The 22,623-nt window shown below is 47.7% G+C and overlaps 1 protein-coding gene across 1 annotated transcript in view; it reads left to right on the plus strand.

The window, feature by feature from the left end:
• sema5ba (sema domain, seven thrombospondin repeats (type 1 and type 1-like), transmembrane domain (TM) and short cytoplasmic domain, (semaphorin) 5Ba) overlaps positions 1-22,623 on the plus strand; it is a gene marked incomplete at its 5' end in the record, with an annotated part of 62,045 nt that overhangs the window by 30,269 nt on the left and 9,153 nt on the right. The window contains 9 exons of the mRNA XM_080838717.1: positions 7,231-7,366; positions 8,229-8,436; positions 8,714-8,921; positions 17,275-17,392; positions 17,666-17,847; positions 18,613-18,756; positions 18,942-19,089; positions 20,157-20,382; positions 21,620-21,832. Of these exons, the coding sequence (XP_080694843.1) occupies positions 7,231-7,366; positions 8,229-8,436; positions 8,714-8,921; positions 17,275-17,392; positions 17,666-17,847; positions 18,613-18,756; positions 18,942-19,089; positions 20,157-20,382; positions 21,620-21,832 (1,583 nt within the window). The remainder of the gene's footprint in view (positions 1-7,230; positions 7,367-8,228; positions 8,437-8,713; positions 8,922-17,274; positions 17,393-17,665; positions 17,848-18,612; positions 18,757-18,941; positions 19,090-20,156; positions 20,383-21,619; positions 21,833-22,623) is intronic.

The raw sequence follows: 22,623 nt of genomic DNA on the forward strand, positions 1-22,623 counted from the left end.
CAGCAGAAGAGGTTCCCTCCACCTTTCCTCAGCCTCGCACCGCCATGCCGAGAAGGCTAATGACACCGCCTCGCCTTGCCTCACCGCTGCCAAAGCTCTCCTCCAGAGTTTTAATGGCCTCCTGTTCTTGCTCATCCTCCTCCCTACTCTGTGCTCTCCCTCTCACTCTCCCTCAGCCTCCCTCTGTCAGAAGGACAGCTCTGTCACCGGCACTTAACTTGAAGGTCAGGCCGCCAGTGGAGGAGGAAGTAGGAGGGAGGCTTGTTAACATTATGCAGTGATAGTGATGTGAAACTGGTTATTGTTTCAGGTTTGTTTAGGGGAGGGGGGGGGAACGTGGCAGTAGGTGTTATGTCTTGGCCGTGACTAAGGCCCCGTCCACAGTTTGTGCATAAAAACTGAGAAGTTTGGTTGTGTTTGAGCCTTGCGTCCACACGGCAACAGTGTTTTTGTTGCCTGAAAATGGGTTCCAGAGTGGAGACTTTTGAAAACAGCCCTTTCGTCGCCATTTGGAAAGGCAAAAACTGAACCTTTTTAAAACAACACAGCCCTAACGTTTTCCAAATAACCTTTCACCATCTGCGAAGCTTCAGTCGGAGCATCGCCCTCCTCCACATCCTCAGTGTCAATAAGTAGACATTTTTGATTGTCAGGCACATTATGATATTCAGCCAGTTTTGTTCTATTTTTTCGAAAAGGACGTAATCTATCAGAAACATCAGCAGCCAAAGCCTTCTTTGGGTTTGTTTGATATAAAGTGATGGTAAATGCTAGTTACCTCAAGAAGGGTCAGTGGACTACTGTTTACTAGGGAAATTCTGTTTTCCAAATGTTGAAAAATAAATTATTGATTGATTTATCTCGTCTTTGTAGTGCAATTTCACAAGGTTTTGCGTTTCCAAAAGTCTTTTTGAAAACAAAAGAAAAATGTTGCTTTCAAATAACTGGATGGGGTCTAGGACACGGTCTCAAGGAGGCAAGCAGGGGGTTATTTTTGTCTTGTGAGTGGTTTTCTGTTTGCCTGGATGAGATATTATTTAAACAAACCACGTACTTGCCTAGAACACATTGGTAAAAATGCACCCTGAAATGACTTTCAGGCCCCCTGTTGCCACTGATGCCTTAGTCGGCTCTGCCTGCTCTGGTATGACACCCTACAGATGCCTGTGCCTGTAGCAGCATATGTAATACCTGTCAACTGCTCCCACACACGCATAAGACACAGTACGTTTGTGGCGGCCACTGACTCTGCTGGAGAGGGCGAGTGTGTTTATATGAGTGTGTGTGTGTGTGTGTCATGCTCTCTTCCGCTAGACCACCTCACTGCACCGCTCTTTTTAACCTCTCTCTCGCTCTCTCTCTCACTCTCTCTCTCTCTTTCTGCTGCTGCTGTGTTGATTCAGCATTACTGTGCCGTTCCCTCTACTTCCTCTCCAAAACTTCTCGCCCCAAAAACAATGTGTGCTCAGCCCCCGGCACCACTGCTCACATGTAGGCTAACGCACTAAAAAGATTTAAGAGGTCTGCCTGCGCTGGAGCTAGTCCCCACAGCTATGCCTCTGCTGAGTGGACTCTTTGTTTTTCTGCTGCGGCACAGGTATAGCAGCAGTCGAAGCACCCGACTTCATGGAGTTTTAACTCCTTGCCTTTCTTTTGTAGCTGAAAACATGTGTGCCTGTGTGCGTGTGTGTGTGCGCGCATTTGAGAGAGAGAGAGCGAGAGAGAGATTCTGTGTTCACACTCGGAGGCCCTTGTCCATCAGAATGAGTGTGTGAGCCCCATGCTGGAGGGGGTCCGTTATCAGCAGGAAGTGATGGAGGCCTTTATAGTGTGTGTGTGTGTGTGTGTGTGTGTGTGTGTGTGTGTGTGGGGGACCCTCAGGCCTTAATTTCATTGGTGGGCAATGAGCAAAGCAACAAGGAAACTCTGTCGTGCGTGAACTAAAACTATCGTGTGGCGTGTGGGAGCATTGCATAGCACAGAAGTGTCCTTGAAACTGATTAAAATGCAGAACTAAAGTGAAACCTTTATTCAAATAATACAACTATGGCAGGTACTTCAGATTGCAATTAAACCACGACCAGACTGTTGCCCACATCAAGGATCAATTAAAGACCAAACACAAATATGCTGCATTCATATACATTTGCACATAACTTGGACGTCACAAACCACCTTAGGTTCTCTCTGAGACAATGGGAGAGGTTGTAGCAAGTAACCAAGTGTCAGGGATGCAGGGTATGGTCATTATGTAAGGGATAATGTATAGAACGCAGGTCCTTATCGGAAAATACGTTATTTTCCGATAAGGACCTGCGTTCTATACATTATCCCGCTTATTATACGGTTACTTGCCACAACAAAACAAAAAAACAAATACACTTAACACAGTGTGTCTTTTTACAATGTATTTGTTACTATACGTAGTGTTAAAAAGCAGATAAATAGTTCGCCAAAGACGTTGAACTTCAAAGACGTTGAACATTCTTTAGAACACAGCTGCTCAACCGTCTGCTGAAACTCCATTGATAAGTTAGTGTGGAATACTTGCGGAATGATACGAAAGACCTATATCAGAAGCACAAAACCCGTTGCCATTGACAGCACAGCGGTCATTATATGCAGGTCATTATATGAAAATAAGTACCTGCGAACTTTGGGGATGGCCCATTCAAATCAACAGGGCTTTTTGGAACGTTCTGAAGAGCCGTATAATAATTAAACAGAAGCCAGACCATGCTTATATGCCTGCTAGCACTCAATGCGGTTGGGTTGCCATTAATACACACAATGGAGGCCTTTTGGTGTGAGAAGATCAGACAGATGCCATTTTGGCCCTCTTGCCAAATTTTGGAAGTCAGTTGTGCAGATTTTATAATTTTAAAGGCATTTTCTGCCTTACATTTGTGGTATTACATGGTAAAATGGTTTTGCTATTAAATTAGTTTTAGTCGATGCGGCTGCTTGCGTTGTGTTGCATTTTGCGGCTCTGCTGGTTGTCAGTTATACATCAATGAAATCGGGTTCCTCCGTCTGCTCTTTCCCACTCTCCGCTCAGCACAACACAAATAGTCTCACCATCCTATTATAGTCCTTCTGCCCCTTGTGTACACACACACACACACACACACACACACACACACACACACTAACACACACACACACACACTAACACGATATAGAAGTTGTCTGTCTGTCTATGTCTCTCTCTCTCTTTCTCCCTCTCACTCACTCACACACACCATATAGATGTCTGTCTCTCTCTCTCTCTCTCCGTCTCAGTGGCATGTAGGAGTGTATATTGTCTATATTTTACAGCTGTGCTGTGTTGGCTGGTCCTGCATGATGGGCGGTAGGCAGTGCTCTGAATGGTGATGCCATTGCGACTCCACACTCCTCTCTCCCCCTCCCCTCACAACCCCGGCAGGAAATCAGGCCGACTGGAGCATTAAAACTAATCCCTCTCTCTCCCTCTCCCTCCACGCCTTCACTTTGAAAAAGACTAGCAGTGGGAGAATTTTTGCCTCCCTCCTTCCCCCTCTCTCGCACTCTGGCTCGCTCTCTGCCTCACACACACCACACATGCACGTGCACACACACACACAGACACACACACATGCAATTTTCTGTCACATACAATTCCTATGTCTTTCTCTTCTCTCTCCCCTTCTCTCTCTTGTTTTTTTATTCATCATGTACATTTCTTACACACACACACACACACACACACACACACACACACACACACACACAGTTTATCCCGGATACAGCAAACACATGCTCAAACACAAGTCCATCCCTGTGCGCTGTGGGACCCATTGTGCTTCTGGTCCTGAAAGATGGCTCCCTTCACAACCCTGTGCATAAGAATCTCTCCGGAACTCCCAAGCAAAGCTGCTCTTTCTGTTTGATGGAGGCCTTTTAGGGCCGATTGTGGAGACCATGCAAAGGGCAGCCTGAGTAAATCTGCACAAGAGACAGCACAGACTTTCTTTGCACAGTGGGAGCACATTACAGATGAAAGAATGGAAGACTGAAAGCCAAGTTTTAACTGTGTGTGTGTGTGTGTGTGTGTGTGTGTGGCTGTAGTGGGTGTGTGTGGTTAAAGTGTGTGTGTCTGTAGTGTGTGTGTGTGTGTCTGTAGTGTGTGTGTGTTTGTGTGGGTCTGTAGAGTGTGGGTGTGCGTGTGTCTGTGTGTGTGCGTGTGTGTGTGTGTGTGTGTGTGCGTGTGTGTGTGTGTGTTTGCGTGTAGTCACTCTCTGGAACATCATAGAGCCCTGAAAGCCTTATCACATTCTGTATCTCCCCTGCTCTCCATACAAATAGACAGGCATGCCTCAAACAGAGCAGCCTTTGCTTCCACTCTAATCCCTTCTCTCAGTGCTGGCCAAGCTCCCCGCTAACGTCCACATACTGCGATCCCACAGCGGACCTTCCCCTGCCAGCCTCCAGCCCTGTGATAGAGTGCATTTTGGAACCACGGCGCTCATGCTCTCGGCTGCGGCGTCTGCTATTGCTGGCTCGTCCTCCTCCTCCTCCACCTCTCCCTCTCCCCCCTTCCTCGGGCTCTCTTGCTCCCTGCCGCAGGCCCCATCTGTCTGGGGCTGTGGTTAGGCACTGGTGGCTGAGGTTATTGGAGCTCATTTGTCTGTGGTCAGCCCTGAGCTGCGTGTCTGGCTCAGTGCCACGTTCAAGACTGGTAGCCACACGCCAGTTTCCTGCTGCACTTCACCCACTGCTTCGCTGGGACCTCTCCGTTCTGTTAGCGCCCGCAGTCTTTGGCTCGGATCAGAACACAAACCACCTGTTTAATTTGTAATTGTTTCCCATAACAGTTTTCAGTTTCAAGCTGCTCTTCTAACCGGCTTTGGTCGGCGATGACGTGGTTATGCATGTTGAAATGTCTTTGTTCACGCGTCGGGTGACACGGGAGATTTACTTATGCACAACTGGCTTTTGTCCTGTATGCACACGTCTTGTGAATCTGATTGCCAGTGGCATGGGGTAATTTGTCATCGCTAGCTCAGCCATATGTGTTCCATATGGGAGGTGAGATTGCTTTTAGCCGTTAGCACTTTGTAGCGTTAGCGCCAGAGGATCTCTCTGTTTGGTGTCGCAGATGTCGGGGTCACTCTCAAAGTGAAACAAAGCATGGCGTCAGAGCTTCCCAAACCTAACATCAACTCGTCTGAACTTGTATGCCGAAAATACAATGCAAGCTGGCCTCAAAACAGCTGTGTGACGTTGAAGAGTCGTTTTCTATTGTGCGGAGCGTTTGTTGGTTGGAAACGAATCTAAGGTGCATTTGTTCTCTGCCGGGCCCACCTGCTTCCGCTCACCTCGGTGTGACATCCATGTTGGCCGTAAGGAATGGAACCAGAGAGGTTCAGTGCCGCTAATGGGAACACATCTTTGTGTCGCTAATTAGCACTCCCCACATGCAAGACAAAGCAAATTCAATGGCAAGACAAAGAACGCGAATGACGACATCAAACAGACCTTTATTCCACATAGCCTGCTGGCGCCTTCGTGGCAAATCATTGAACAATACCTCAAGGCTTCGGAGACTGCCTTCATTGGACTGCACTTTTTTCCTGGGAAATGAGTTGACATTTTTCATTCTGTGCATAACTAATTAATCTAATTACAATAAACCAGGTGTAAAATCTGATTAGAAATGTATCATTCAGGGAAGAGGCAATGATTATGATTTGCGGTTTGAAGTTTTTATTGACAGTCTTTTTTTTTGCCTCTTGGTCATTTCTGTGGCCTCTTTGCAGAAATGGATGAAATGTGGATGTTTCACTACTCTGCGATGAAGGCCATTGATTCTGAGCTATGGCAGCAGGGGGCATAATTGACATTGGATGGGTTGTCAATCAGAACAAGCCTCTAGAATTCTTCCTAGATTCCCAGCTATTTAAATAACATAATTTCAATTCGTTATTTAAGGGTGCAGATGCATAATAAAAAACAGGCCACAGGCAGTGTGGTGAACATCGTAAGCCGATGTGTTCATTAAATTTGACTTTTTTCATTTACAAACATGGTTATTGCACCTTATTTTGGTTATACACATAAATATATTATAAACACTTTAATACCTGCATAGCTTAAGTCCTGACCATGCTATCGGTTGAGTGGGTGTTTGGGACGTACTTTTCGGTATGCTCTTGCTGTGCTGTGTTCTCGTTTTCTACTGATTGTGGATTGCATTGGGTGACTCCAGCATTGCTCAGAGCTGCATCAGGGACCATTTTTGGGCATAATGTGTGTGCAATTCTGTGTGCCCTAAAGCGGTGAAAAGAGCCGGTGTTGGCCTGCAGTTTAAAACCTCATCACAGCCAAGCGAAGGCTGTGTGCCCTGGGAGCCTTGAGATTGTTGGGGTAACACTGCTTACAACAAGCAGCATGTGCAGGCTCTGGCCTCCTGACTGATTTGAATTCAGAATGATTCTGTGTGTGGCTGTGTGAGTTCACTCTGTGAGTGTGTGTGTGTGTGTGTGTGTGTGTGTGTGTGTGTGTGTGTGTGTGTGTGTGTATGTATGCACCTCTCTAGCGGGTATGAGTGTGTACAATCTGTGTTTCCATATGTGTGTGTGTGTGTGTGTGTGTGTGAGCATGTGTGTGTGTGCATCTCTCTAGTGGGTATGTGTGTGCATGTGTATACAATCTTTGTGTCCATATGTTTGTGAGTGTGTGTGTGTGTGGGTATGAGTGTAAAATCTGTGTGTCCATAGGTGTGTGAGTGTGTGTGTGTGTGTGTGTGTGTGTGTGTGTGTGTGTGTGTGTGTGTATGCCCTCTGTAGTGGATATGGGTGTGTACAATCTGTGTATCCATATGTGTGTGAGCGTGTGTGTGAATAATGTGCGTATGTATATGTATCTGGTAAACTGCTTTCTACTGCATGGGTATCTCTGCCTCCCGGCTGCCATCTCATGGCTCTAGCAGTAGCTGGATTGCTGCATCATTAGGCCCAGTGGTGAGGGCGACGCACCTAGCCATGCTAAATTAGAGGCCTAGTGAGACTCTTCCAGTAGTACGCTTCATTTAGCCTCTGGGTTGATTTCTCCACACCCTCTCAAAAAGAGCAAAAACCATCTTCCATATATCTCTTGCTCACTTTCTTGTCACATTGTTTGATATCAAACCAACTGTCTTTGACTTTCTTCTCTTTGCCTTTGTGTGTGTGTGTGTGTGTGTGTGTGTGTGTGTGTGTGTGTGTACAGGAATAGCATTGCTGCATCTGCAGTTTGTGCGTTCAACCTCAGCGCCATCACCCGGGCCTTCAACGGGCCATTCCGCTCCCAGGAGAACCCCCGTTCCACCTGGCTTCCCACGCCCAACCCCAATCCAAACTTTCAGGTGAGAGTGCTCAACAGGGATCCGCTTTCTTGCCCTCTCTCTTTTTTTCAACTTCACAGTTTTTTCAACATCAGTTTTGCATTCAGTGGAACGCTGGAAAATATTGAAAAGAATAGCACACTCCCTCTCTAGTCGATTTGTCACATCTTAAGATGATTTGAACAGAATGATTAAGTATAGAAACTATTATTTAAGGATTAGAGCACAAAGGAATTAGCTTTGAGTCAGCGCTGATAACACAGTAGGAATGTGTCATTTGCTTCACAGTATGATGTGAAATTAGGTTTGGTATCTATCTTTGCTATTCCCTGTACCCGAAGCCATAAGCCACACAACATAGGCCGATATGTTTTGCCTCACTGGAAAATACTGGTTGGTTTGTCAGTAGAGAACAAACAATAAAGACTATTTCATTTGAAGGCAGCGTATAAAAAATAACAATAAATGGCACCAACAGAGGCATAGAGAAACTGTAAAAGAGAAGAAAATAAGACACAAAGCCACCAAGCTGCTGAGTGACTATGGATGTGAATCATCCTGCAGTGTAATCTCTGTTTTTAACATGTCAACATCCTGTATTATTTTATAAGCATATTTCTTTTCTTTTTTTCTTTATTTCTTTATTTTATTTTTCAATGTATTAACTCTTCATTGTACCCTCGGCACCATTGTAAATGAGGGTCTTATTCCTCAATGTGTTTTCTGAGGCTTAAATAAATAATTAAATCAATCTATCAATATTTCAGGCAAAACAATATTAAGTAAAAGAAGGGTCTATTGTTTTAACTGATAGTCCTCTGGTGAACTAGTTGAAATGGGTATGTGTGCCATAGCATGTATCCTGTGTGTGTGTGTGTGGCAGTGTGGCACCATAGAGGACGATGGTCCCAATGAGGGTCTGACGGAGCGCAGCCTGCAGGACGCCCAGCGCCTCTTCCTCATGAACGACGTGGTGCAGCCCATCTCCGTGGACCCGCTGGTCTGGCAGGACGACGTGCGCTTCTCCAAGCTGGTGGTGGACATCGTACAGGGCCAGGACACCCTGCACCATGTCATGTACATCGGCACGGGTACGCGGGGGTCATACGCAGCAAACGCCGGCAAAGCCCATATTTTTGCACAAGTGTTGCTTATGAATGTGTTATTAACACTTTATAAATGGTCGAAAGTCAACAATATTTCATTTTATACATGTTGGGAATTTTACCATGGTATTCAATGATGAAGTATAGCTTTTTCAGTGTTTTCTGTATCATGTCAGTGATTTCATGTGCTTCAAAAGTGTACTGGCTCATGTTTTTCCATCTCTTATCCTAAATCTTCCTGTTCTATAACTCTTGTCCACAGAATATGGGACCATATTAAAGGCTCTGGCCACCACCAACAAGAGCCTGCAGGGCTGTTACCTGGAGGAGATGCAGCTCCTACCCAGGGGGCTCCGCGAGCCAATCTTGAGCCTGCAGATTCTCCACGGCGACCGGATGCTGTATATAGGGCTGAGGAACAAAGTGCTGAAGATCCCTCTGGCCAGATGCTCCTCCTACCAGACCCAGCAGTGAGTTACTCAGTGGACCTCCTGAATTAACATGCTCCTCTAAATCTGTGTGTGTGTGTGAACATTGTCAGTGTTGTGATCGAAATGCATTCCAGCAGCCCCTGCGGTCTTAGGGTCAGTCACAGTCACAGTGTCACAGTAATGGTGACATTGACATGGGGAATGAGCAGCTGACCTGAGTGTGCTGAAGAATCCACAAGCCACTGAGTTTCTCAGCCTTGTAAGCGCTCTCTCCTTGACACAGATTCGATTTGAAGTGTATGAATTGCTCACCGGCTGCCGTCATTGTGTGTGCCATGAGCTCGGTATCACTGGCATCAGTGGAATGATTCGCTGGGGCTGTTGCTTGTCTGAGAATCCGCTCCTCTGGAAAGAGAGTCCGAGAGAATGATAAGACAGTGAGGGAGGGAGGGAGGGAGAGAGAGAGAGAGAGGGACAGAGAGAAAGAAAGAAAGAGAGGGGTGGGGAGGAAGAAGACAGAAGGGGAGAGGAAGAGAGAGGTAGAGCTCTACCTGTGCCAGCGTGACAGACCTAGTGTGTGTTTATCAGTGTATTCAATCACAGCATGTCCCCTACAGGGGTGAGGCAATGACGAAAGTCAGGCTCAATTTGGCTCTGGGGTCGCTGAAGGATGCTTTGTCAGCTGTGTGTGTGCGTGCATGAAGGGTGAATGACTATTTGGGGCCTGTGTGTGTGTGTGTGTGTGTGTGTGTGTGTGTGTGTGTGTATGTGTGCTTGCATGCAACTTAAATGCATTTATTCGCTGGCAGGCAATTGTATACATGAGTCCTAGTGGGTGATGAGTCAGCTCTTTGTTTTCAACCTTTATTTTAAAAACACTATACAGAGCACGCATGCGCACCCACGCGCACACACACACAGACACACACACAGACACACACACAGACACACACACACACACACACACACACACACACACACAAACACACACACACACACACACACAAAGAATGAAAGAGGCAAAGCAGTGAAAGTGCTTGCATACCAAACAAGGTGTGTGGGTGAGATGCAAGCAGCATGGAACAAGAGAGAGAGAGAGAGAGAGAGGGGGAAAGAGAGAGAGAGATAAGGAGAGAGAGAGAGCATGAGAGTAAGAAGGAGAAGGGGGAAAGAGAGAGCGGAAGCGGCTGCAGTCAGCCCTATTTAAAACCCAGCATGGTGGAATAATCATGCGGCCTCTGAGGGTAGGCCAGCCAAAAGAGAAAGAGCGCTCTTAATCCCTGCCTTTGATTTCCGCCACTGCACCACCACTCGGCCACCCCGCACTCTGCGTGAAAACCATAAAACACACACACACACACACACACACACACACAAGCAAGCACAGTGACTACTGTGAAACAGACCAAAAGCCATCAAGTGGCTGTCTGTCCTTCTGTAACTTTATGATTATGAAACTCACAGCAAACGCTCTTTCCGAAGAGAAAGGTACCTCACTGAGCCCTACTTACACAAGCATTGTCGTTAAATCTGAATCATAAATGTCAGCTCTGTGCCATTGATGAATATGTGTCTGCCAAAGCTCATTATTTGTGTATTGTGTAATGCGTTGTGTGGTTGTAAACATAAGGGTTATGTATTATGTTATTGCTTATAAACTACGTCAGGCACAGTCTCTAAGGTAATCATCGCTTTTATATCACCCTTATTTAATTCAGGTTTCTTTTACTACCACAGTCGTAATTCCTTCAGGTTGTATAAATCTTGTTGCTGGCTCTTATCTTCCATTCTGTTCTATTCAATCCACTTTTGATAAAGGAGCCCATGTTTCTATGAATACACCCTGGCTAGCGGGGCTAAGGGGACTATGTCCAACTAATCATCTCCGGGGACAGGCGGGCGGTCTGAGACCACCGGAAGCGGAGGCTGCTCCCAGCTCGGTCATTGTGGCCCCACTAATCACCTCTCAGATTCCAGCGGACCCCATGATGAGATGGGGTAATAGCTTTCAGGGGTATTTCAGAACCCGCATGGGGGAACAATGGGAGGGGGGGGGGGGGGGGGGGTGCTTGGGGGCAGCCTATAGAGCTTTTATGGTGGCTCCGTACATGGGACTGATAGTGTGGATTTTGTCGGAGAAAGTCTGGTAGAATGTAGCCCATTGAGTATGGAGCGGAACGTGCTAGCACAAAGATTGTGGAGAATCCTTCCATTGGTTGAGCATACAGACAGCACATTGTTTAGCCGTCTGCATTAGTAATGTATATCACTTGGCTGCATGAATGAGGAGGCAGTAACTGTATGTGTCCTACGTGTGTGGCTTGCCCCCGACACAAATAGTTTTTCTCTCTGCCACATAAATTATGGGGGATATGTTGATTCCCCTTGACGAGTTGGAAGTCGTATGTGTGTGTGTGTGTGTGTGTGTGTGTGTTTTGCAGCTTGTTCTGAAGAATTTTCCATCTCAAACCAACCAGAAACAACCAACCTAAATTTCAGTACTTCATTAAGTGTCTCATTGGAAAGAAGACCCCCTAGGTCTACAATTGTTATTTTCGCGAATAATCAAAGAACTCACACACTCATTTCACACTGTCTTAATTGATCAAATTCGTCAGGCTCTATTATCCTGCAGTCAGACTCACTGGGGAAAGACTGATCCTAAACCAAACCTCCATTGCTCATAGCATAAACAGAATTGGCTGTGCCAGCCCCATTCCAATCCGTGCGCGTCCGCCTCCATTTTGCCTCGCAGATAAATAGCCAGCCTCAGGCGGCGCCTTCTGTCGATCTCAGCGCCTCAGCTTCCCCCTGCGAGGCGCTTATTAATGGCCTCATGCAAAGTGGCCTGTGTGTTGTGGCGTCTCTCCTCAGAGCCGCAGAAGGTAATTCCATTTGACCTCCCCCAAACCGCCATTTGCTGCCAACTCGCTCCAAGCCCTGCGCTCCACCTCTCCCTCTCTGTGAAGAAACTAATTTACTCCATCAACAGTTAACTTTACCTCATGATAGATTAGCATAGGTGAGGGAAGGGGGAGGGGTTGCTGGTAAAGGGGGCACAGAGAGAGAGAGAGAGAGAGAGAGAGAGAGAGAGAGAGAGAGAGAGAGAGACAGACAGACAGAAGAAGAGATCAAGAGAGGAATCATTCAGACTGACAAATGTAGGCATGAAGCTGTTGTTGCAGTCTAAGCTCTCAGTTCTTCCCTGAAGCTGCTAAGGTTTCCTATTAACCTAAGTTGACACTTCAACCGACTGGATCTTCCAGTTTTATGGGGCCAAATTTGAATAGACTAATGACTGATAACTTTACCTCTGAGTTTACCTCATGTGTGGACATAGTAATAACTCTGTAGCCATTTGGTTGATAGCTGGTGTTCGTTTTTTTGGTTTGTTAGTTTGTTTACACTGTAAGCGATGAAAGCTTGCTTTCAGCTCACTTTCTGAAGTGAAAATGCTGGGGAGCTTTGGCCAGTAGAGTTTGGTTACTTATGTCGTCGCACTGGAAAGGGTCACAGCTCTTCCACAGGAGAGAGGGAGCAGCTGTTGAAAGCCAAGGTGAGGGTTTGACCACAGAGGCTTGGCTGGGACGTGAGAAGGACCCCTGAGCAGCGCTGCCAGGAAACCGCAGATGGTTTTCACAGCTGAGGCCCCCTAGGAGGTTGGTTGCTGGTGCTCCCATGGCTTCAGATGTGGTTGGGGTTGGAGTCCTCTGAGCCCTCAGTCCCATCTGAGGAAAAACAAACACTCATGTCAGCACCCCCCTGTCCCACCACTGTCCCCAGCCACCCTTAGAAGTGTTTTCACTTGTGATGCAACATTTCAGTTGAGTCAACATGCTGCAGGTGTAAGACGTCAAGTGTGGGAAGGAAATGATGAGAAGAGGGTTGGAAGAAGTTCCCAGCATGCCGGCCTCTGTGGTCAATTGCGGGGGCAACCACAGTCATCGGGAATAATCTGCCCCCAAACCAGCTGGAAAAGCACAGCCGGACAGAATTGGGCGTAAATGTAAGTCGGCCGCTGGTACTCTGGTCGAGCTGCCACCCTGGGATGCCTTTTTGGAAAGGAGAGACTGGGGAGGGTCATGCCTTGTTGCCCTGCCTGGAGCGGTCCTCGGCCCCAGGGAAGCAGTCCTTCCGCAGACACAATTTATGGCTTGTTGCTGCCGCCAGCCTGTCAGCGGGGCGCTAAAACACACAGCAGTTAAGAGCCTGCAGCTCTGTCTGAGTGCTTCGTCGAACACATGAGGGAGTGAGGGAGAGAGGGAAAGAGAGAAGGAGGAATGGGGAGCCTTAGTAAAGATGAGAGAGGGAGGGAAGAAAAAAGTAATCAGAAAGTGAAAGTATTTATTACTGGTGCAGCATGTTTGGGTTTTAACAGCTCTCTCCTGGCTGGCTTCCAATTTTGGAAGCATTTCTCTCTCTCCCTCCCTCCATCTCTCTCTCACACACTCTCTCACTCTCTCTCTCCCTTCCAAGTAGGTAATAACATCTCAACTGCCCTCCAGCCTGAACTTCTGACAAACTCCAATTTTTATTCCCATCCACTCGTGGTTAAAGCATGACAGGACAGACTGCCTCTACCTCTCCTTTGATCATTGCAGATTCTCTTTGGTGTCTGAGGAAGAAGAAATTAAGATTGCGTATGCTCGCACTCACTCACACACTCTCTCTCTCTCTTACACACTCTCTCCCTCTTACACACAGACACACACAGACACACACAGACACACACAGACACACACAGACACACACAGACACACACAGACACACACAGACACACACAGACACACACAGACACACACAGACACACACTCTGTCCACGCAAGGGAACGCTGTGACTTAGAACATTGTTTTACATTGAGATTTTACCTGTGTGTGTGTGTGAGTGTGTGTGTGTGAGTGTGAGAGCTTCCTCTGCTGAGCCCCACATGATGAAATTGATGTTTTCCTGCTCATAATGGTCAGATTACATACATACAAATACATACATAAGGACACAAAATGTTGTACAAATCAATATGGCACGAAAAGCTTAGTAAGTTTTCCAAATCAGAATGGATACGGCAGACAGCATTTTCTGTGGCTGCTCCCAGAAGCCTCCCACAGAGCTGCAGTTCGCCAGCCAGCATTCAGCCCTCCGTCATTTGTATTCTGAATGGAAAACCTCACAGAACATAATCAATGAATGAATCTTCTCTGGATATATTAAGGCCATCAGTCAGTCAGTCTTCTATATGTATGGTGCTGAAAACTCCCACTCTCAGGAGCTGCTCCTGCCTAACTGTTGAATGCCTCCGGGGGGTAACATCCAGCGCATACTAGACTGGTCCTAATTTACCGTCCTTCTCTTCTCCCTTGGGCCCACTCTAACCCCCCCTCCCCCCACCCCCTCCAGCCCCCACCTCCTCGGCCACTCGCCTATATTTACACTGATGAGGTCATGATTTGCAGTTGAAGGCATACTAATAACTGTTTGCTTTCACATCTTACTTTTAACAAGCCTGTAAAATGGGGGACACTGGTTTAACAGTCGTCCCCCACCCCCCGACAGCCGGGGAGAGCGGGGTGAGATTTATCACGCGCTGTCCGTCGTGAGCCGCTTGGTTTATGTGTTGGTTTATTTTTATCACGTGCGCTCTTTAAAAATTTAACAGGCCGTTCTTTGTGGCTCTGCACCTTTTGATATAGTGGGCTATCAGGAAGGAGAGGGCTGCTGAATTATACAACAATGTGGCCACACATCGCCGCAACCCAGCAGAGGCCCACAAGCAAGCACACACGCACACGCACACGCACACGCACACGCACGCACGCACGCACGCACGCACGCACGCACACACACTCACAGACCCACAAACCCACTTCCCTGTCTTCCTCTCCATCCTAACCTCACCCACTGTCACCCGCATGTCTTTGGAGAAAGAGCTGTACCTCTGCACAGGACGGCATCCGTTTTATTTATCTGTGTTCTTTACACACGCGTCAACATTTCACAGGTATCCACATTGTTGCACTGAGAAGAAGGAGGAGGAGGAGAAGGTGGTGGTGGCGGGCGTGGGTTATGTGATTGGAGTCTTCTGTGCCTCTGTCAGGTCAAGGAGGAGGTAATTCTCCTTCTTTTGCCCGAGGGCTTGGCTGTAAATCTCCCTACTAATGGCCGGTCAATAGACAGTGGGAAGAAACAGACACGGAGTCAGCATCCCTGGCCTGCTGCTGAAGCCGTCTCCATCACAGAGTGGGCGCTGGAGGCTGGCATGAGTTTGGATCAGGCTTGGCAGTGCCCCATAGTGTGTTTATGTGGCAAGCGCTCGTCAAAAACTACCTGCCGTGCTGCTCTGCGCTCTTCAAAAATGTTGAGACAGCAATTCTTGCCTAGTCCCCACATTTTTTCGCAGTCCTAAGGGCTTGCACGGGTGGCTGGCTTTCATTGCTAGTGGTTTTATATGGGGGAGGATTTTTTTTTCAGGTTTAATTAATGGAGAGGAGGAACAGGGAGTGTTTTTGGTGTAAATGGATTCGGCTTATGGGTCAGAAGGCTCAGGGCGCTGGCCTCGGGGATGACCTGAGGTAATTGGCTCCTTGATCTGCTCCACACCAACCAGTAGCATTGGCTCTCCTGTGCCGCAAGTCGGCAATTAGACCCAGCCCTGACCAGCGCTAATTATCTCGTACACATACTGGTTCACAGGGGAAAGAGCCGTGCATTTTGAACAGGCGTTGTGGAGAAATAACTGCTGTGATACGCTGGGAAAGTGTAAACCAAAACGAGAGGTGCATCTGTGTGGAAAACAGAATTCTGCAGGATTCTAGAAGAGACGTGGCATTGAGACATGTGTCACAAAATTGGCTCTTAAACAGGGAGTTTAACATTGTAGCAGGAGTGGACCTGGCTTTGATTTTTTTGTTTGTTTTTGTTTTATTTGTGCTCCAAAATCTGCCCTGAGACCGACAGGTCCAGCAACTGATTTATGTCCCTCTGCCTCTGGTATGCCGAGGGCTGCGAGGTTTTTATTAGGTCCCCCCCCCCACACACACACACACACCAACCCTCAGGTAGGACGTGGAGCTGAGCCCAGATTTTGATTGCCCCATCATATGGTTTTGCAGGTCTTTTCCGCCCCCCGCTAGCTGACTAGGCAGACATAATTACTAGCGGGATGAACAGGGATAACTGGATCAGCAGTGGTGCTCGTCTCTTGCTATGAACTGCGGGAGGCTAACGACACCAGGGTGGCGTGTCTAAGCAGGATATCCTGTACTCCGCTACAAGTATACAAGTATGACAGAATGAGGCGCTCAGCTGGGGGTGGTGTTGGCAGGCACAATGTGTGTGGGGAGCTTGGGAGTGCTCCTGAAAGGTAAATGATTTGAAGGAGACTTTTGTGAACAACATGGAGCGGTTTAAGCCCCAAGTATAAGCTAACAGGCTCCCAGTAACAAAAAAAACATTTGGATCCTGAGCCAGTGACAGAAAAAGTAAAAATTTGCCGTTGTTGCAATCTGCCTCGAAACTGCCGAGCTCGACTTGTGATTTGACAGTTATCGTGATGACTTGCCAATCATATGTCAGAAGGTGTCAGGTCTACAGATGTACTCCAAAGTTGCATTTTTGTCACAATGCTAACTGTGTCACCTCTAAAAAGTAAGCAGACTTCCAGTAGACCCACCAAAAGTGGTGAAATATGCTAAACCTCTCATCAAAATGTTCCTGGCCTTGACAGAAGTTTAAACAATAACCAATAACCCATTTCCTCCTTATAACTGTGTTCCATTTGGCTTCTCCTGACCAGCTCTCCTTTCCCTGCTAACAAGATTTAGTCTTGGCACTGGATGCTGTATCAACACCGCTTGTGTTTCCTCAACCTCGGGGTTGGACGGCCAGCAGTCCCACACAAATAAACCAGCTATCACCCGGTGCCAAAAATACAAGTCTCTCGAGCTAACAGAGGGGTGGGTGGGGGGGGGGGGGGGTTGCCTTACTGGTGGCACACGGTAGTACCAAACCGCCCCACTTTCTCAGGGCCTCCCCAGATCAGCCCCTGTGGCTTAGCTTCATTAGCGGGTTTAGATTTAATTACTGCTCATTAAGCTGCTGGGCCTTTTTTTTTTTTGGCAGCTTACAAATATTTAATCGCCGTTTCGTCATGCTGCGTTGTAGGTGGCATGGGGAAGATGGGGGGGGGGGGGGTGTTACATGGAGATTTGTTTACCTCTCCTCCCCATCGGCTTTGTAGTTTCGGATCACAAGGGTTGGGGAAGCCTGAGGCAGGAGCGAGTGTGTGAGTGTTCATTTGGTTTAAACAAACAAAAAAAGGATTTTGGGGGAGCTAGAAGTGGGATTTTTCTGAATCTTGTTCCTGTTTTTGGCCTCTCCCTATTTTCCTCACTGCAGGGTGTGCCTGGATGCAAGGGACCCCTACTGCGGTTGGGATCAGAAGCAGATGCGTTGCACTACCTTCGAAGACAGCTCCGACATGAGCAAGTGGACTCAGAACATCACAGCCTGCCCTGTAAGCACCAACAGCACCAACAGCCTTCTCTTCCTGTGTTTTCCCAGTGGCCCCCGAATGCAGTATGGATGACTGCTATCCTGAAGCATGCTCACTTCTTCCACTCTCAAGGGATTTTCCTCTGCAGTTTAACGATCTGTCATGTGGGAAGCTTGTCATGTACCATGTCAGAAGACCGTTGCTGGTGTGTGTGTGTGTGACTGGTGTGCTTTTGCTTCATAATCCGTCTTGTTTCTAGAGTTGTTCTCAGACGTGTCATTCCATGTATCGCAGCTGCAGAACCAGACCACTAATGGTGTCTTTGGGCCCTGGGCGCCATGGCAACCTTGTAGCCATACCGACGGCGACGGCTCCAGCGCTTGCCTGTGCCGCTCCAGAACGTGCGACAGCCCACTCCCCCGTTGCGGGGGCAAGAACTGTGAAGGCCCCACCATCGAGGTGTCCAACTGTTCCAGGTACATTGCCCCCGTCATAAGAGAGTACTTTCAAAAGCATCGTTACCACTCAGAGCCCAAGAGACCTGCTGTTTCACCAGAGACACACACTCCCAGATCCACCTGTCAGACATATCAAACACGCCATGATATTATCTTCAAATAGACCAGATATTGTCGCCGCTATTTACAAGCCAGCATCAAAGAGTGGAAAACTCTATGCGGTTCCTTATTATTCATTGGATTAGTGCTTGGTCGAACCACAGAGCTTAATCATTAAAGGTTTCTCTTTTTTCTCTGTTTGTTAGGAGCAGAGCACAAACAGCCCATTTATAATGACTTAGTTGACTTTGTGTCCAAACAGCACAAAAAAACGAAGCTTTGCAGTGAGCGCATGCAAGATTAAATCCAATGTGTCGAAATTGGATTGTGTTGTCGGACGAAGTGGCAATTAAATCATGAGAGGTGCTCTACAGGAGGAAAAGCACTCAAGCAAATTGAGGGAATATGTTGCCACATCCAACACTTGTCTTCACCGCCGCAGCTTTTGCGGCAGGCCAGTGACAAATTAGCTCGGACTTTTAAATAAGGGGTCACCAAACGACAGCTCTCCGCATCTGGACTTGCGAATAAATTCTGCGCTAGTGACAGGGCCGATCACTGTGGCTGTTGTCACCTGACGACAGCACTGCCCCTCAATTGGAAAATAAATTCAGGGCTACTGGCAGGTCCACTCACAGTCATTGTGTTCACCGAATGTAAAATATTTTCGATCCTCTGCTGCAGAAACGGAGGCTGGACTCCGTGGTCATCGTGGGGCCAGTGCAGCACCACGTGTGAAATCGGCTTCGAGGTGCGCCAGAGGTCGTGCAACAACCCCGCACCCCGACACGGGGGCCGAGTGTGTGTGGGACAGGCCAGAGAACAGAGGTGAGAGACTCCACAAAAACACCTGGTGTGGTTCTGTAGATGCTGATGTTATTGCACTGTTCGTAAAGTTGCATTTTATCATGAACACTTCTGAATGATACAATCTTTTTAATGCATCCACTGGAATGAGTCTGAGTCTTATGTGAGTTATTCAATGGTCCTCAATGGGGAATCCTCCTCTGCAGGTTCTGCAATGAGAAGGTCACGTGTCCTCAGCCTGTCTTCTGGTCGTCGTGGGGATCTTTGACCAAGTGCAGTGCGGAGTGTGGAGGGGGGGTCCACTCCCGTGTGCGCACCTGTGAGAACGGAAACAGCTGCCCCGGCTGTGCCCTGGTAAGGATGACGGCGATGCTAATGTGGCTATGATGCTAATGTGGATACGAAAGCAGGGAATAAGCGACAGAATGATAACGAAGAAACATGAATGAAAGGCGTAAATAGAAGAATCCATCAATGAAAAAACAAACAAGTGTCACCATGTTTTAAGCCGGATATCCAGTAATGGAAAAACAAGCTTAAGAGGATAACAATGTAAGGGAGATGCCAGAAATAAGGGGGGGTGGGGGGGTGGGATGGGATGAAACTATGATTAACATAAGCAGGGAGAAAAGTCAAAACATTCATCATGCAGTGGAAAAATCTATTCTGTGCCTGCCTGGATTTAAAAGCGCTGACTGGTAGTACACATAGCTGGGTTTTTCTGAACTTGTTCCTGTTTTTGGAAGGCCGCGGCTCTGGTAAAGAGTCCAAAGGTGACATTTCTCTGCTCAGCAAAGTGGAGCGGTTGACTATTCCTGACCCCACTCCCGGTGCGGCGAGGGTTTCCGCAACTCAGCCGAGAGCCACTCACCTCAACCATCGCATCCATCCCTACCTCCATCCCTCCACCCCTCCATCCCTCCACATGGGGCTTTTTATCAGCCACTCCATTGCACTTAATGACCCAGACTCACTCGGTGGATTTTAATTAACGGTATTAAAACTCCAAATGAAGTGTCTCTCATTTGGCTGCTCCTTTCCAGCCCCATTGGGCTGCTGAAGGAGAGGAGGCAAAAAACACTGCAGTGTGCAAACGCTGCTGTGCCCTCAGTCATGCAGATGGGTGAGGGGGGAAAAAAACGAAACCAAAAAAAAAGCTTACGTAGAGCCAGGCAGGTGCAGCGACATGACGGCTCTAAATGGATGACGGATGGGGCAGAGGGAGGGGGATTGAATTGAAGGTGAATTGAAATCCGAAACGAAATGGACGGAGCGCACAAAGAAAAACAAAACGACGAAAATAAAATGTATGCGGACCAAGTCGATCCCAGAAGCTTTAATCCGATTCAGCGCCTCTCCTCACCTCACCTCACCCCTCCCCTCCCCTCCCCTCCCCTCTCCTCCCCTCTCCCCACCTGCAGGAGTATAAAGCCTGTAACCTGGATGCGTGCCCAGAGGTGCGGCGGAACACACCGTGGACACCGTGGATGCCGGTGAACGTGACGCAGGGCGGCGCACGGCAGGAGCAGCGGCTGCGCTACACGTGCCGCGCACAGCTGGCCGACCCGCACGAGCTGCAGCTGGGCAAGCGCAAGCTGGAGACACGCTTCTGTCCTAACGACGGCTCGGCCGCCTGCGAGACAGACGGTGAGAGTAAGAGAGAGGGAGAGATGAATTCACCTTTTGTTATTTGTTATTTGAGGGAAATGATATAGAGGGCATATTAAAGGAAGCTTCAAAGCATATTGAAAATGTTGAATATAGTCAACAAGCACAAGTGTTCATTCTATCTTGTTGATAGACTTGTAAAAAGATCAAAACCACGGACCTGAACAACATTTCAAATGATGTGATGAATGGAAAATAAAGAACGCTTCACACACAGCCACTTTGAAGTACTATTGGTTTAGACAGGACGTGGTCCATCTTTGTTATTGTTGTTGCCTCTAGTGACTGTTTCAGAAATGCATTCAACTCTGCCGAGAACATTTTACAGTCCAGTGCCGCTGTTTGCTTTTCCTTGGAAATACTGTTTCCCTGTTGTTTTTCTTTTGGCTGGAAACCCTTCAGTCTCCTAACGGCATCCATTAATACAGCAAGCAGACATCAGATACAGGTCACCCACAGTTAGTGTATATGAAGCCTAATTTACATACTGGTGTATGTATTAGTCTGTTTGTGTATTTGTTAGTCTGTCTTTCTGCGTGTGTTGGTTCAATGGGTCAATCAGCCTGCGGGTGTCCATCAGGAGTGCCTCGTCTACCTCAAACACACAACCCCCCGACCACAGTTCAGCGCTTAGCCAGTTTATGCTTGTTGGCCTTGGCATCGATTAGCTATAACCTGCTGTCAGGGGCTCGTGTCGAGGAGATACGGCTGATAGGCACCTCAGCCCTCCAGCCAGCCCTGGGAGCCGGAAGATTCAGTGCCATCGTAAAAAAAACAAAAAACTCGAGAGGAGATACGAGATAGAGGATTCCGCACAGGTAGCCACAGCGTGCTCCACTGTCAGATTTTTCTGTCCCTGGTGCCATAAAACTAACCGACAGAATTGCAGCTAACCTTGGCAGACAGGAGGACAATCTAGAACTAGAACAATCTAGTCAAAATGAAGGTAGCTCAATTAAATAAAAACCTGTTGAGCATTGAAGTCTTCACTTACACCATGTAAACTAAATTATCAGATTATTCCTCCCCTTTAATAATACCAATTGGTATTGTGTTTTATATCGTAGGAAAGCCTAATTAGTTACCTTTACAACGAGGTACACTTTGTAAGGATCGCGCAACTTTTTTGGAGGAGTTTATATAAAAGTAACCTTCTAGAAGTGAACTACTTCATAGTGAATACTCTTTTAATCTGGATATGTTGGCTTAATTCCAGCCTTGGTGGACGAGCTACTAAAGACCCCCGTGGTGCGACTGACGGGCTCGGCCTGGTCATCGTGGGAGACGTGGTCGTCATGCACCCAGGACTGTGCTAAAGGCTACCGCACCCGCAGGCGCTCCTGCTCCACAGCCGAGGGCAAGAGCAACCCCTCTGCATGCCGCGGGTCACCAGTGGAGTACCAGGACTGTAACCCCCAACCTTGCCCAGGTAGGACACACACATATACACACACACACACACACACACACATATACACATACACACACACACTCACACACACACACACAAAGAGTTCTTTTGCAAACACCATCATAAATGCGTAGCTTGGGAGGAGAAAATGTGGTCCGTTCCATTAAGATGTGCTAAGTGGATTACTAGTTTCCATTAGCTAATGGACAGCTCAGAAATTCCCATAGTGCCCCTGGCCACTCCACGTCTCTCCTCCGGGGAGACCGTACCTGCCGGCGCTCTGACAAGCCAAGCACTCTGGGATATCTGAAGTAAGATATATCAGACCCCTTAATCTTTGGCTGTGTTGACGGGTAGCTGTGGACAAACAGAGGCCTCATCTCAGACTAACTCAAATAAGCAGCCATGATTAGATGTGGATCTGGTGATCAGTCCCCACAGCGGAGGGCCGTTCCAGATCTTTCTGCCTGGTCCCCTTGTCTCTCACGTAATGCTGAAGTGTTTGTGGAGGATTTAAAAGAATTAGAGGCGACTTTCATCTCAGAAAGAGATTGACAAGGAGAGAGAGAGTGGAGAAGAGAGGAAGAGAGAGGGAGACGAAGAAAAGGAAGGAGAGAGAGAGAGAGAGTACTGCCTTTATCCCCAGCCACCTCATCAGGCGCATGCCAATGGACTCCTCATGCCAGTGCTTCCTCTTCAGCCTCAAACCGAGCAGAGCAGCGCTCTTAATTAACATCGGCAAACTGATTTACACAGCTCGTCTTCTGATACCGTCAGGGAGGGAGAGAGAGAGAAAAGAGAGCGAGATT

The sequence above is a fragment of the Sprattus sprattus genome, assembly GCF_963457725.1.
Source record: "Sprattus sprattus genome assembly, chromosome: 5".
Lineage (NCBI taxonomy): Eukaryota > Metazoa > Chordata > Actinopteri > Clupeiformes > Clupeidae > Sprattus > Sprattus sprattus.